The sequence below is a fragment of the Drosophila arizonae genome, chromosome 2 (assembly GCF_054131065.1).
Source record: "Drosophila arizonae isolate 15081-1271.41 chromosome 2, UAZ_ARI_1.0, whole genome shotgun sequence".
Classification (NCBI taxonomy): domain Eukaryota; kingdom Metazoa; phylum Arthropoda; class Insecta; order Diptera; family Drosophilidae; genus Drosophila; species Drosophila arizonae.
The window spans coordinates 30,580,961-30,598,714 of NC_142922.1; the positions used below are offsets into that span (position 1 = coordinate 30,580,961).

At 30.0% G+C, this 17,754-nt stretch overlaps 1 protein-coding gene across 4 annotated transcripts; it reads right to left on the reverse strand.

Moving 5' to 3' along the window:
* Positions 1–851: 851 nt before the first annotated feature.
* nAChRalpha4 (nicotinic acetylcholine receptor alpha4) lies at positions 852–17,494 on the reverse strand. 4 transcript variants are annotated; one of them, XM_018019038.2, is made up of 12 exons: positions 17,278–17,494; positions 15,874–16,193; positions 15,487–15,531; positions 15,002–15,111; positions 10,420–10,600; positions 4,834–4,949; positions 4,349–4,517; positions 3,904–4,040; positions 3,702–3,845; positions 3,267–3,389; positions 2,371–2,617; positions 852–2,297 (listed from the first exon to the last, which is right to left on the reverse strand). In XM_018019038.2, the coding sequence occupies exons 2-12, from the start codon at positions 16,075–16,077 to the stop codon at positions 2,100–2,102; spliced, it is 1,674 nt and encodes a 557-aa protein (XP_017874527.1). In that variant the 5' UTR covers positions 16,078–16,193; positions 17,278–17,494; the 3' UTR covers positions 852–2,099. The 4 variants fall into 4 exon arrangements, with proteins under 4 accessions (XP_017874527.1, XP_017874526.1, XP_017874528.1 ...); XM_018019037.2 differs by lacking the exon at positions 10,420–10,600 and adding an exon at positions 13,166–13,346 and having other exon boundaries at positions 17,278–17,492; XM_018019039.2 differs by lacking the exons at positions 10,420–10,600; positions 15,487–15,531; positions 15,874–16,193; positions 17,278–17,494 and having other exon boundaries at positions 15,002–15,114.
* Between the last annotated feature and the right edge of the window lie 260 nt (positions 17,495–17,754).

Sequence of the window (17,754 nt, forward strand, 5' to 3'; positions counted from 1 at the left end):
TTTACAAACAAAAAAACAAAAAAAAAAACGAAATAAATTTTTAAAAATATGTTTTTTATATAATTTATTTATATTTTGTTCTTATAAGTTAGCTACTTGTATCAAATTTAACGAAATTTGGTCATTTCCAAATATGTATATCCATTTATCTTGACTAAGCTCCAACATAATGAATGGAATATTAAGATCATAGGCATAGGAATTCTGTATATAAATACTTGTATAATAATAATAATTATTATTTTTAATATCGGTCATTTAGCATCAGAGTAAGCCAACCTTTTTGAATATTTAATTAGTTAATAAATACATATTTGAAGAACTGGTCGAAAACTGTTCGTCGTTCCAATATTTTTACTTTGAGTGTAGATATGCAAATGTTCATAATTATTAGCATAAATTAATGATCTTCCAATAAATATTTATAAGCCACCGTTCCGACTTTATAATATTCGTTCATGCTACAAAATCAGCCGAAATTCCTTGTGTTATTTTATACAATGTTGACTTTTAAAGCTTTCCGAACTTACTTTCCCCGCCCCAGGAGGAGTCTGAAAAGTAAATCTTTAGAAGATATAACTCAATTTAATATATTTTTACAAGTAATATGTTTTGCACCAAGTCAGTTTCCTGTTCAGCTTACAAAACTTTACCGACAATTAATTTCTCTACAACCTTAACCTTTCCCATTCTTATTATACCTATAATAAAAAACCATTACCATCAGGGTCGAATTCGAAAAGCTTAATAGCTAGTTGCTGTTATATATTGTTTCATCTCGCCAGTTTCTCTCAGCAAAAAATGGCCCTTTTGAAGCCTGAAGTTCTTAAATAAAATCAACGCATAATGTGTTAATAATTTTAAATTTCAACTTTATTAAGTAACAAATACTTTAAACTAACGTTATATCTTATTAATTGTAATGTTAACTTTCTATTTCACATTTTGTATGCTAACGTAAAGTATACAACACGTTTGAATTCTTCACAAAATGAAATGTAGTGTAGTTTAAATGGCGCCCTGACTACAGTTTGCTGTGAAGTATAAACAGAATCAATTACGAATCGTCATATCATTTTACTATAGAAATCAATTTGGCTTGTATCGTGTTGGGAATATGTAGGTGCACATGCATATGCATATAGTAAATACATATGCATATGTATTCTAAGTATAAATAATATTTGTGCCTACGGGGTTTATAAACACGTTTTAAGTGCTTGCAAGAACTCGTGAATGATATATGTATGGTATGCGTATATGTATATACACATTTATAGCTTTAAGTAAATCATAAGTAACATAATTTATCAATTGACCTGTATGTCGTCTAATTGCTAATTGGCATTTTTTATATGATACGAATGAGCATGAGAAGGCATATCCCGACCCATTGGGGTTATTAAATAAAATGAAATATATTTTTGATACATTTACTTTCATTTCTTAAGTAAAACAAATGTCTTAACCTTCGGTTTACAGCAAATTATACATAATCATATAACATATAGAACATTAGAATAGAACCAATATTTAGTTTTAAAGCTCCATTTTTAATTTAAATAAATATTAAAGAAAACTGTTGCTCAATCAAAAAATTTCTTATTTCCCCAATGATCGATCTATCGTTTCGATTTCGATCACACACAAATGGATTATTTTTAAGCAGATATGCCTCCCTCTGCATTTGCCCAGACCCCGAATGGGTGAGAACAAATAAACTAAAAAAATGACTTTGTTAAAATATTATTAAATAATAGGAAAAATAAATATGTATTCTAGACTTTTTATAATTTGTAATACGTTTTGAGTATTGAATAGCTTTAACAGTACCGTTTTTCTACTAATATAGCCGTGCTAAATTTTCCTTATGTTTCAGACTAATATTTTCGATCAGAACTTAAAAATAATGTTAATGTTAATGTTAACGTTGTTTTTCGTTGATAAAGCGATGCATAGATAACAGAATTAGGTTTATAGCGACGAATTTAATTGATTTTTTGATTCAGGTTTAGAGAAACAGGAAAACAGAAACAGATCAAAAATAAATAGATTGAAAATGGTCTGTAAGGGTTTTAGACAGTATTGGCATAAAATCGCTATTGCGCAGGTCTACAGCGTCCGGCTGAAGTGCCGGAAAACTCCAAGTCCTTTTGCTCGATTATGGGAATCCGGTCATCGTACAAGGTTGGCGCTTGCAAGATGATGCCCGCTGTGCCCGCCAAGACAGCCAGTGTAAATATCCAAAGAAAGAGTCTATCCAATACCATTGCGACATACTTCCAGTCTTCTTTAACCTTCCGATCGCATATAAACAAAATAATATTATTAAATTCTATTTTTATTTTAAATATTTATTTGACAACTTACTTTAGTGGAATCCTCTTGCATTTTGGTATGCTCTGCTATGAAACGCACACAGAAACAACTGCGATGCACTCGAGGTGGGCATTTTGAGTGAGAAAAGGCTGGATTGTTCAATATTGGACTTTTAATTCCAGAATTTCCAGTATCTAAATCCGGGACGGCAGTTAAATCATCTGAGCTCGAGTGCGTTAGTTGAGGCAAGGGTCCATGGACTTGGCAACTGCCTCCAAAAGGTCCAGTGCTGGTTAAACTAAAAATTTTCAAATACATAAAATGAATACGTTATTAATTACTTAAAATATTTCCTCATATTTCTTCTATTTTCCTCAAAGTATTTTCTTCTACGTATTTCCTCAACATATTTACTCCAAGTCATTAGTGCTTAGCTAAACAATCACAGACTTCACTTCACTTTTCGCTATCCTGCTCGACTGACCCCACCAGGTCTGGGCGACTGAAGAAATGGAGCTGCTCCCCTTTATATAGGGTAACTTTAACTCAGTAACTAAGTCCCGCTCCAATGTTGAACCCGGTGACAGGTAGAATCATTGCAGTTGAGCTTTAACTGAGCAATGAGAACACTCTCGGCTGCACTCTCGCTGATAGACAGACTGTGAGGGCAGAAAGACAGATATACAGTCAGACAGATCTATAGCCAAACAAACCGGATTACCCCTTTACGCTACTCAAGAATATATAAGCTTGATATGGACAACTGTTTATCATGGGATCTCCTAGTCGAGCAACCCGACTAGAGTGATCTTTCTTGTAAAGTGTAAGTAAAGTACAAAATTCGATTTTGGAACTTTATGATTTAGGAAAAAAAATAATGTTCTTGAAAGACTAAGCCAACAAGACAAGAACTTAATGCATTTTGAGTCAAATAGACTTTAAATTACCTCTGCGTTGTTAATTCTTCCTTGGAGGCTGTGTGGCTATAACCCGAATTTACAAGGCGATCAATATTAGTTGAAGAGTAATACGGATAAAAGCATGCGTGAGCGTCCTTCAAAAGCAATTTGCTGCAATTTTTAACCAAATATTAATATGCATGACATTTAGATGCTTAAGATAATCTGAGTTGATATTATTTTTATAGATTATTTGCAATAAAAAAAAAAAAAAGCGGCTCATCAGAATTATCTTTGACCATTATTTATAATAAATGAATAAATAATAAATTAAGTAAATTAATTAATAAGTACGTAAGTAATATAATAAGTGAATATTAACTACTAGGATTAAAACCCTCTTTTTTTGGGCGGTGAGCGAATATTATGCAGTCAGCTGTGCGAAATTGCATAATAAAGTAAAAGTAATAAATACATATTTACCTTGTTTCAAAGTTATATGTTGGTCTCTTTATGAAGAGAAATTTAGGCAAAAAGTTAATGAACAGACGTTTGACCCACGGAGCCATCCTGTGGGTTTGCGGAGACCGAAAATGAACGTTCAGCACGACAACTGTCACACAAATACTATAGCAAATATACGAACTTTAGTATTATATATCATTTATTATGAGTCACAGTTTACCTTATAGAAACCAATATCATCGCAAATATCAGATATTTGCCCAACAGAGGTACAACCAACGATGTTGGCGGAATGATTTCCACGACCAGAAGAAAGAACACGTGGAGACTAATGAGAATCGAGATGGACAGAGTAACCTGGAATTTTAAGATATGAATACATAATATTAATAACAATACATAATATTAATAACATATAGTAATGCTAATCCTAATGGTATAATAATGTTAATGTTAATAGTTTAAAAATAATAAGATTATATTAATGTTGGAAATATAGATCAAATTTGTTTTAGAAAATTCTACAGCCTCGACATACATATTAATGAAGCTATTATTAAATAAATTAGGTAAAAATATGTTTGTATCATCAATATATAATATTCAAATAAATATTATAAAGTTTTATTCAAATATATTTTGGATTTTATAGTAAAACTACATACCTTTTCTCCACTATCAGAAGGTAAGTAGAAAGTCAGTACGGTTAGAAATGAAATACCCATACATGGTATTATAATGTTAACTGTGTAAAAAAGAGTCTTTCTTCGCATGGTAATGTTAAACGTTATATCCAAGTACGGCTCATCACAACACGTATAAAACTTTTCATTCCTAATAAACAAAACAAAGATAATATGTTATGTTTGAATATATTAAATTTTGAATTTTTTTAAATTTTCAGCGTCGATTTGTCATCAAATATATTTATATATTTATAAATACATTATTTTTCTGAATGGTTTCGTTTTATGATGTTTGTTAACAGATAAGAAGCAGATATAGCTTTACATTCGAAACCTTATATCATCATAAAAGTGCTTATGGAATATGCAAATCAAGAGAAATTAAAATTCAGATTGTCAGTCATCAATCATGATTCTCCGAGTGCTTGAATAATGCAAATATAAAGGTGCGTATAAAAACTTACCGAACTGCCGGAACTTCTAAAATGTCCCATTCGACAGACATGTAGAACTCCGATAGATCTACGCCTACGTCAACAATGTTGCTGCCCTGCTGCTCGTCCATGTGTCTCAGGTCCACCTAGAGAACAAAGTGAAATAGTTGTTTCAATGGCCGAATACGAAAATTTAAAACAGAAATACAGTTAAATGTGACATATTTGAAATGCAGAATAGCGGTGCACAACCCATCGATAGCGGATAGCACCCACGGAATTGGAATTGTGTTATCACCATATGCATAAGTATAATATGAACACTTTTTAGTAGATTTCAACGATATCGAGGGCTTGTGTACCACCCTTTTCGGATGTATAAATGAATGTATATGAGTTATAGGGATATTGAACAGAAACTGACGACCAATAAGGAATATTCTTGTATTATGACTATAATTCAAATTGGCTACTAAACGAATATCATGCGATAATTTTAACTAAAATGACTAAATCAAACTTAACGGCTTTACTTAACAGAAAAGTCTTCAGTATTTTTCTAATTCATTAAGACGAACACAAGGAAGTCGGGGATGCAACTTGAATCAATATTACACATCTCAATATACACACACATGCACTTTGTTATTCCTATTTATGGTATTTATTTTACATTGTATAAATAATAAATATTTTTCGGATAATGACTTACAAAACTCTCTTGAATCGTAATATTCGCTATATCTGTCACACTTAAGATTTTTTACAAATGATTCAAAAAACTCAAAAATGGAAAGGGTCTCAGCATGCGGTTTTGAAGGACATGCACTCATATGATATATATTCATATGATATGGTATAAGATTTTAAAGTCCTGCAATGTGTAGTTCCGCTCTTTGCAACTTTCTTTATTCATGTTCACAACTTTGAATTATCTTAAAATTTCTAGGTATAGCTTAATTTTAATTATATTTTGTTGTTTAACAAGTTAAATAATTGACTTAAGTAAGTATTAGTTTTACTTAAAAAGATTTTTAGACATGTCGCAGACGTTTCAATGTCTGCAATGCATGGAAACTCATCGCAAATCCTAAGTGCACCTGAAAAAAATATTATTTAAATGTTAAAGCGACAATTCCACCTCCTCTGAAATCGGCTTAAGATGTGGATATCCGTAAGAAATTGGTAAGAATAAAACAGTCGGATGCAACCGACCATATAATACCTCGTTCACAGTCAGTAATAGATCACATCAATAATCACATTATAGTGTTTTCATTGTTAGCTTCAAGATCGGACATCAAAATAGACATAAATAATATCAAATATAGATTTTACATGAAGTGAACAGAGCAAAAATATTGTAGAAAATACAAATATAATAGATTACCTGGAGTCTGTGTTTAGCAATTCGCTCATGTGGTGAGCGCGGTCGAAGTTTTCGAAGCACGAGCTTGCATAGCAAGGGTTTAACATCGTGTGTCCACATGGAGCACTTATATTAGAGTAAAGTATGTATTTCTTAAAGAAAATACACGTAATTTTAAAATAAAGGTGATACATAGTCATTGAAAATAAATAGACAGAAAGCAATAGTTAGAAATTATATTGTATATCAAAAAGTGATTTAAATAAATATGAATAATTAATCCACGCAATAAACCTGCAATCAAATCTTCTATTTAATAGATTTGTAAGCCAAACATTATTTCTTCCTTATGGAAATCCGTTTCAAATCAGCTCAGCAAAGACAGCGAAGACTTTATGAATTTTGTTCAGTTTAACAAGATTAGAGAGAATGCAATCGGATCAAATCAGGTATACGTTGGACAGCGGATATAATATATATTAGTCTTATCGACAATGGTTACATGTTCAACCTATGGTTATAATCTTTCTCATGCCTAATAGATATATCCTGTTATTTACTTGCATACAGATGATGCAACGACACAGAGCTATTAGTAATGGATTCAAAATAATGTTTATTATGAATGCTTCACACCTTGAACCACAATCGGTTAGTTCACAATATCATCTTATTTAAAAAAGAAAAATAATATTTGCACATAAGAAATATTTAGTTCATTATAAAATTGTAGTAAAAGTAAAAATTTCTAAATTTTCTTTTTCCCCCATTTATGACTAAGACCCGTATAGCTTTTCACTTTTATAACGTATGTTGGCTTCAAGCACGCTTTCAGAGTCCAAGCCTGTGTGAAGAGCTGAGCTCATCAGCTAATGGCAAGCAAAATGGAAGATACCTGATTATATATTTTAATTTATCGAAGCAAACAAATTAGTATTAAAAAATTATTTTGATATTTCTCTCTAATCCCTACTTATTACTTCCATATTTTCTTTACTTTATGCCTTTAGGTCCAGAAAATACAATTAGTGGTCAGATGTCTATTTTCCATTAACATTAATCTGATTTAAGTACAAGAAGATTACTTGCAAAATTTCGCCAATTGTAAAGATTTCAAACATTTTCCATATGATGGCAGCCTCATCAACTTGAGATTACAAAAATACCAATTTCAATTTCAACAATCTAAAAGATATAATTAAAATAAATTTGAATTGCTCATTATATTAAGTACAATAATAATTGGAAAGTAAAAATATATATAAGTGTATTCTGCCGCATATTTATCAGTTTTATTTTAATTTAGCACTTAGTATTATAAATTAGAAAATACCACTTGCAAAACTATTCCATCAGTAATTTTATCAAACGAAAAAACTAAAAAGAATAGAATAGAAACAAAATATAATATGGTTGACAAAGACTATTCTGTAGCCATCATAATATTTTATATTTGCAGAATACTGAATTAACTTTCTTCAATAAATGCATTAATAGCATTAATGAAATTCAAAGATTACTTTTAAAGACTAATACTTATAGACTTTCGCAAAAGTAATCTTAATGAGACGGTGGCCAGGCGGAGCTGCAGTGAGTGAAGCGAAATAATGAATGTATGCATACACATGAGTGAACTGCACTGGAAGAGATTAAGATATCTATAATGAAAGCTGAGCTGTGTGAACTGCACTGCAGGAGATCAGCATATCGATAACTAAAGCTGAGCTGTTGACTACATGCGACTATGCTATGTCATTTGAAGCTAAATAACAATGTAGAGCTCAGCAGCTGAGTCTGAAACAAGATATGGGGTCGAAAAATTTAAATTTTATTCATTTGATATGTGTTTAGATGATTCCAAAAGTCATTGGGTGGCAAATATAAATATTTATTTATATTTTAAGTTTATTGAGCGAGTGTCATGCGAATCGTTGCGCTTGACACCATTTTAATGGACGAAAAAAATCCTGAATATTAGCTTCATTTACGACCTCCAATAAAAACAAGTTTTCGCAAAACTTCGACATTTTCGATAATTGTAAATAATTGTACAAGTATGAAGAAGCCTTTACACTTTTAGCTAATGGAAGAAATTGTTGTATCTGAACATTCTTCTTTAGATGACCTATTCATGGTTGAAAGCTTATACATCGATCATTATTTATTATTGCAAAGGTAACGGATATATTTATAAATATATAAATAGATCCTCAACTAACAATTAGATTCGTTAGTTTTTATTCAACTAAACTAAATCAAACTTTTAAAAACAGTTTTAAACAAAAAATTTAATCCAGAAACCAAAAACCTTAAAGTTTCAGATGAGAAAGAATAATAGTAAATGCTAAATAAAGCAATACGGCATTTGCTTGAATACTCAATGTTTCTCTTGAATATTCAATGAAATATTATTATTTAAAAAGATGTAATGCAAAAAATTTGGTGCAGTAACCTAAATTAAATGAAAAAAAAAAATAATCGGAGACTTATTTAAATGCAATTCATTCAAGTCACAAGCGTTTCAGCATGGCACATAAAAAGAAGTTACTCCTTGCAATGTTTCACGTATTTTAATCACTTAAGATACAATTAACAATTCTTTAGGTTCATTTTACATATAAAATTACAAGCTCATCGCAGTTAACTATGTATATAGTAAATGATTGTTTTAATTAAGGCATTCCATTTAACGATTTTACATTCATATTTTTACTAGTCGACACATATCAGCATGCACAATCGATTTCTATTATTTTTTCATCACACTGAGTAATTTATAAGTTCCCCAACGTAGTTAAATAAATTCAAATTAAGTATGTCAGGCAATAACTAATTCATACAGTCAATACTAGTTCCAGCATGCACAGACTCGAGCAAACGTATTAGATTTCAAATAACAATAGCAATATGGGAAATCCTAGCATACATATTCTATATAATTCACGTTTATTTCAAATTACAATCAAAAAACTATCAACTGACAATGCCGTTTATCGATATAAATAAATATCAGTCCAAAGGTTCTGAATGTTTCTGAAATAGTTTTCCAAATAAAAATTTTGCCTTTAGTGAATGCTTCTAATTGAAGACCTATGTCTCATTCACAGCTCTGAGCCGCCTCTGTCCATTATCGAAGTTCGTTTACAAGTACTGACAACTGGAAACAGTTTCCATTACAATACATACTTTCGATTGTTCAATGCATATAGAAATTAATTTGGCACGTTTGTATTAATATCTATATAGATATTGAATACATAGGAGTGGTGGGTGGTTTGTGTATTCAACGTAATAGTCCAACCCATATATCTTATTTATTTATACATTTATTGCAGAAATAAAGATTGTATACAAAACACGTAAAAGTAAAAACCATGCAACATGCCTTTGCAAGCACAACGATATGGGAGTTCCTTAGTTCATTAGGAATAACAGGCATATTTATAGTTTACATTTATTTATTTTAAAACATCATGCAGAATAAAATGTGTTTATGAACAAGCTATTCCAAAATGAGATCCCGATCGCAGGCTTTATGTACAAATATGAAGGATATATATCATTCAAGTAATCATTACGGAATCATACCCGGAGAAACTAAATATCACCGGTTGTCTGTTTTCTCATTTATAAGGAAATCCAACTCTTGTTTTCAATTGAAGATTAAGTAATGCAAAACAAAAAAACAAACAACTAGCATTGGTAGTTAGGATTCAGTCAACAAGTCTCCGAGAATAGAAAAAAAATAGATTATATTCAAAATTCCGATAAAGATAAACAGTATTACGATAGCAGAATAGTAGACATTTCTCAATACACTTAGCATCTCCAGGCACATGCTTCAGTTAATAGGGTTGTTATATATATTTGTATAAATGTAGGCACGATTACTAGAACACACAGAACATGCTCAATATCATTGAATATTCAATTGGAACTAGTTATTAAAATACTTTTCGCACAATTATTAATTGATGCTTACTTTTGGCGCGTATACTAAAACATCAATATGCTACGTCGGAAATGTAAAACTTCAAAGTTGTATGCGTTTGATTTTTGAAATGCATTGTCCAATTTATTAACGGAAAATCATACGTACTTTATGTCATTCCAATTCAATAACTATTACATATTTAAGTATATGCCTTTAAGCTTAGTTGTGATTACATATTGACGTACAATATAAGTGATGTAACATAACAGAAAATGTATTAAATGATTCTGATTTAATAAGATTTGATTAGCACCTTAAAACCATCATAGGTCCAACTTCCTAATTTTAAGATGCACGTCTGCACGTCATATGGAAAATATTCAACATCGATTGAACAAGACGATTTATAGACGGCAGGTGGTTGCCAAATCACCAATCCATTACTATAGACTATTGCTTTTGTCATAAGTGTCACTTCATAATGACCATCAGCACTGAAAGATATATATTTTTAACACAGCTCCTGTTACCAATGAATTGTTTTGCAAGTTAGACTGGCTGTTAATAGGAGGGTAGATAGCATGTCTGTACGATTGTTGTGTAATTAGAGTACATATAGCACATACAGTAGTATACTTAGCAGGTAACCAAGAGACAGTCGGATACCGACTGCACCATACTCTGTTCACAGGGCAAATACCATGCCATCGCTGATTAGTAAAGGGGCTCTACGAAAATAGACTTGCACTACACAGGCCAACTAAGTTTGAACCAGACTAAGGACTATTTAGGAAACCAAAACTAGTATACCTTAAGTTACTCTGACTCAGATTTGAGTACACTAAAAGGTTGATTCTAATGATATAATATCTGAAATAATAATTAATTCTAGGTGTGAGTAAGCGTCAATATTATACAGGCAAAAAATTTATACAACCTTTCGTTATTGGGATTGATTTTTTATTAATATTAAGCATATAAAAAACCTATAGAACAGAATCTATTACAGTACAGATTGTTAAAAATCTCTTGAATTGTAGTCTGAATCTAGATTACTAAATATTGATGACCCGTGTTATTATATTTGATATGTTTCACTGGTGCTTTCATCTTGTCTGAGTGTTGAACGGAAACTTTAGGGGAAATAGAGTCGACCTCTACTCATGTCAGAGCTATAAACAATGTTAAACATAAACATGTTAAACATAATTATATACTCAAATGCATCGAAATAAAAACCTTGTGAACAAAGTATTGGGATAGATAAAATGTTTAATATACAAAGATTTATTACAGCTTTCTGTGCATCTTATAGACTCAGTTATCTTTAGAGTCTAAGAAGAATAGATAAGTTCAATTGTACAGTATAAATTATTCTTTGTAATTACTATTACTAATTAAAGCAGTTGCTTTAGATCGATAAATCTAAAGTTTAATACATACGATATAACTATGAAAAATTAGAATATACACTATTTGTTCCCCTCAAATTCAGTTACATTAGATTTTGTACAAATATTGCTTAGGTACGTACTTATATTTAGTTTAGCATATTTTCGAAAGGGTAAGATCATTCAGAGCAGTAGGATGTAAGAGATAGTAAACACAATTTGATTTTCAATAAATACTTATGTACATAAATAACAGTTTGCATATATCACTCTTAGACAATAACAATCTCAATATGAGCTTTCCCGGATCTGTAAATGATTGCAGAAATCCAAAAAAGAGTGTAATACAAATCAAGGACAAATTATGTAAGTGTTGCACTTATTTGCACCTTAGAAGAACGTAATGTTTAGAGAGTTAGAGAGTTAGGGTTTGTTCATTTATTTATGGTTTTTATATTATTGAAACGTAACAGAACTGATACAAACTTCAAATATGCATAAAAATCAAAAATATATCAAGTCTACGGTAAAAAATTACAAATTTAATTATATGAATATAAATGCGTAATAAAATACAGACATTAAAATTATATACAAAATAATGCATTGCAACTATAAAATATATTTGTTAAATAATCAAATGATTGATGTGAATGTGGCTTTACTCTTGCAGTAAATTTTATGCTAAGCTACAATGTAATTAGCAGGGAATGTATTTAAGTGGTTACTAAAATGAGCAAAAACTGATTTGATTCTTCGACTCTTTACCTTAAGAATTTATTATCTGATTGCTATCTTCTTTCTCTAGCCTACAAGTCTTCGATGATGATTAATTTTAAAGAAAGGGAAACTGAACATAAATAAGTGAAGTCGCTTGCACAGACAGACTATAAATATTACACTCTGGTAGCTTAAAGACTCTGAATCAGATTTATCAATAGGCATATATCATATAGATATCAATTTCAACCCAATAATAATGCTGCAAGAGTATCCGATCTTCGGCGGCCTGAAGACTGTTTCACTGATTTCATACATTTAATTAAAAAAGCGGCAATTAAAAGAGAATTCTTTGGAGACAAAATGAGAAATTTGAAATGAAAAATACAGTCTTAACATTTATTAGAAATTTGTACAATACTGAGTTTTGTACGCACAAAATATGATTATTTATGTTTAGTTGCTAATCGGTTTAGGTATTGTATATAAGTGTAGATGTTAATTAGTATACACCCTTGAATAACACAGGTAATTAATCTTAAGAAATAAATAAAATGAAAATATCTGAATTAACGAATCCAGTTTGTCTACAATCCAAGTTTTAAGTTACTATTGGGATTACAATAATATAAATATGATATTATCTAAAAATAAGAACTCATAATATTGAGTATACGACAAAAATCTGAAATGGATTCATTCAATCACTGCCAAAGAGCTTTTGCGTAGTCGGAAAATAGCTCAAATCAAAAGAGAGAGGGAGGTATACCGTGTTATTTAAGGGTTTCTTGTGCTTATTTATTCAGATGCGATAAATGCTAATTTGGTTGGCAACGACTTATATGTGAAACTCAAATCATAATTATTTGGTAAACGTGAATTTTCGTGATTGGAAAATTAAAAGGAAGAGCTGTTTTATGGATCGTGCGTGCGTTTAGACAAACCTACCTTGAACCCATCATAAGTCCAACTGCCAAACTTTAGAACACAAGTCTGTTCATCGAATGGGAAATACTCTACGTCTATCTCACAGGATGACTTGTATATTGCTGGTGGTTTCCATTCAACTAATCCTTCAGAGTAAATTGTAGCTTTTGTTGCAAGAGTCACTTCGAAGTTACCATCGGCACTACACAATATCATTATTTGTTTTGTTTGTTCAATATTAATTCGTAAATAATATTAAAATACAGTTTTTTAAATATTTATTCATTTGAAATTGTTTGATCATTGAGCTGGACGATTAACTTCAATATTCACAAGCAGATTCAATTTTTATGTGATTGTTAGTCTGTATTCCATATTATACTTAATTATTAGTCATTTGATTTGATATTTGATATGCCTAAAAAGTTTAAAGTATGTTTAAATATTATGTCTTAAATTACTCTAAAGTTCCCTTTTGGTTTCGTATTACTATATTTAAACCGTAACTAAATTGGTTTCCAATCGAAATTGTCTGATAAGATACTTTGAATGAAGTTCAGTAAAAGAAGTTCCTTTAAGCCTTTGTACATGAATTTATGATCAGTATTAAAAACCAAGTCAAGAAAAACTTCTTGAAGTCATATACTGAAACTAAAGGAGCTCCAGATTTTCTTGCAAGGCATTTTCTACAAAATTCACTTCAGACTTACATACGTTTTAGATTCTTTTAAAAACTAAAAGCCACCATCATATCATAGCTCATTGTTTAAACTCCTTCCTGCCTATCTAATGATTTATTGCGTTAGTAAGAACGATTTTCCAGATTTGCGCGTTTAAAGAACTACCCCAAAAAATAATAATAAAAATAAATAGTAATACCTCGCTTACTCTTAAAATAAGAAACATTATTTTATAGAAGATAGGCTGTATAATAATATATAATATTGACTCCCTTTAACTTAAAAAAAAAAGCCAATTCGACTCGACTGTTGATCCTGATTACAAATATATTTACTTTTTGGTTTAACCCACGCCCTATCTATTGAATACATGCTAACCAAATCATCACAATGATCAATAGCTTAACAATCTATAAATTAGGGAATAATTTGTTAATATGTGAAGATCATTTCTGTTTATGAAATTTCTACCTGAAAATGTAGGAATTCAGGGAATAAAAACTAACCGCGGTATTGGTACAATTAAAACTTATTATGAATATAATAACTAAAACTAAACTAAAGGATCTGTTCTTCTCTTATGTCAAAAATATTTAATGGTCAAATAATTGAAGGATTGTGACATCTATTATTAATTTATAATTTTTTTTTTTTTTATTATATTCATGAATGATTTGCATTTTAATAATTGTTATTTTATGCTCGGCGGCATAGATTATTCAAAGCAAATATCGAAAATAAAGAAAAATTATAAAGGGATATTATTTTTGGACGAATCAAAATAAATTCAAATCGGAGAACACAGAAGTTCAGATACAATGAGACGCGGTGTGTACTATTTTCAGTATCTAACAGCTTCAGCAATGCTGAGATAAAACTTCAGATGAAGAATATTTGAGCATCGATACACCAAAGAATTATTTACTTATGTCTCTTTTAACACATTAAAAAAAAAAAAATTGTACTGCGTGATGCTGTGACTTATGCCGGTAGTAATTGAAACTTTTTTACAGCGCATGGACATACTAAGGCTAATTTATGTGTTCTTGTACTATTCCTAGACATAAAAAATATATATATTATTTATATATAATGAATATATATATGTATATATATATATATATATTACAGCCACTGAAATATTAAGCCGTTGTCAGTTTGCTATCTTGTTACTTACTTATTATAAAGTACAATATCTGGCCTCCAAATGTGATCGGATGGAACGTGTAGCATATGAACTCCCCCATATTCTTTGGGCTCCCACCTTAATTTGTAGTCGTACCATGACTGAAATAAATATAATTTATGTTTAGCTATATGTAACAATAACTCACATTGTATATAAATACAATATGAGCATACTAAATACACATAATAAGTATATATATTAAATGTTTTACTCTCAATGAAGATGTTTTACTTTTAATAATAGGTCAGTCAATGTACAAAACATGACGGAGAATGCCTCTTATTTAATTTCATATTCTATGTATGGCACTCTAAGCGATCTAAGCTAAGATATGACTATTATAAGACGAATGAGATGGAGCCATGTCACCGGTCTCTTTTATAAAATCTCTTACCTCAGCTTGCTCTCCCACATATACATTTATCTGTTCTTAACGATGTATCAATATGTTAGAAATAGTTTTATATTCTCACCTGTTCCACCCAAAGATTCGTAGTCATGATCTGGTTTTTAAGATTCTAAAATAGGAGAAAATTTGATTAATAAACAGATTAAAGAATATGGTAATACATAGATAATAATAATAATAGGTCCGTCATATTTGAGAACTAATTTGGTTAGAAATTTGACACATTGTGAACAAATTTATAGAATGAACAATGACATCTATAAGGTACATAGGGAATTCGCTCAAACACCAATCATATTCCAGTGAAGTACGACACTTTGATGGGATCAGATTATTACCGATCTGTTTCCCACGTTAAATATTAATAATAGTATTCTATATTTTATGTGTGAATTGTGAAATTCAAAAACTCATATTGATAAAGTGTGGGATGTATAAATAGAATACTTACAACATCTATCAGCTGCGAAAGCTTAAGTTTTATACAAACTTTGAGGACATCTGTAGTATTAACCACTGGGCGTACTAGTTTGTTGTAGTTACTTAAGAGATCATCGTAAAGGCGTTTAGCATCCGGATTGCCTGCAACAGCGCCGTGTACCATCAAAGCTGATAGTATCCAAGCTTTGATGCTTTCTTGAGATGTTAACTTCATTGCTATTATTTCGATTCACCACAATGTATACTTCAAATTTATATTTATAATATTTATAATTACATTTAATTAAATATAATAATTGGTATTGCTTTATTTGGTAACATTTTTATAGCCTATTAAGAAAAAATACGTGAAAAAATGTATATTAGAAAATTTTCTTCTTTAAATATGCAAGAATATATAATTTAAAGAATTAAATTGAATTACTACTTTGAAGAGAAGAATATATGTATGATAGAACGGATACGGTCATAACGCCCATAAAAAATGAAATTAGGAATTTGAGCATAATTTGTTTCTTAATATATACATAATGAGTGTGGCTGACATACATTCTTGATTAGAAGTAACGACCCTAGTCATCCAATCAACTGCTTATGTTTATCAGTCGATACGTCTGTCCTTGAAGGCGTCGATCTCAGAATCTCTGAATACTTGATATTTGGAATTACATATGCACAATTCAAGTATATGTCATATGATCGATAACATGTTCTCGAATGAATCGATATACATTTGTTTAGATTAGAAGAACTTATATTAAGAATACATCAAGTATTTAAAATATATTCGAAGATTCTAAACTTGTATATATTGTAGCTCCTTCATTCATTTTCCCCTAAAAGGCAAGTGAGTGAAGTCACATGCTCTTTTGTTTGTGTGTGTGTGTGTGTATTTGTATTGTAGATATCATAGCTTAGTTTCTTTGAAAACTAACATATTTCTCGAACAGGCTATGCCCAGAATATTTTGAACGTATCTCTAGGCCAAACTGAAGCACGTTCACTAATTTTATATTTCCTAGGTAGAGGATATATCAATAGAACCGGAGAAGAATTTATTTTTCTAAATTCGCAGAGCTTTAAATATATTTTTATATAATATGAGCACATATGTGTTTGGGAGTCCATATATATACATTTACATTAGCGAATTCGGTGTTATCGTTTCAATAGGGCGTGTATAAAGCACTTGGAATCACATTTATCATATATGTATGTCAGGTAGAAATTTAATCAATATGTACATATTATTTTTACATCCTTATTTGTGTCCTAAATTATATTCAATTACATTTTCGCCTAAATACTTATATATCTTGGATTATCTAAACATAATTTTTATTGTATTATATTTGTTTTATATTCTATATATCAATATATATGTATATATACATATGTATAAAATTTCACTCACACTTTTTGTAGATGTATTTTAGAGTATTTTCTTTAAAAAAATGCGTGTGTCTTTAAATCCTTTGGCCTTCTTTAAAATCAATTAATATTTTATGTCAAAATTTTTATATAAGAAGTGTAAAAAAAACATTAAATATTATTGTAAACACAATTGACCCGTAATAAGTAGATAGATAACCAAGCTGAATGAATAATCTCAGAGAACTGTCTGACAGATGAAGTTAATCAAAAATCTTGATTTTCTCTCTTGGTCCATTGAGCGCAAGAAAATCCACCCTTAAAACAGCTGTTTACAATCCAGAGAGAGACAACAATAATAACTTTTTTATTTTTAGCAAAATATATTTGTTTTTTTTTTTTTTTAATATATATATAATATACAAATATTTATTTTAATGTTTAACAAACCGCACATACACATTTTGTTTCTTGATTGTTTCTCTGATTTTTAAAATTATATATTTATTCAATTTACTTA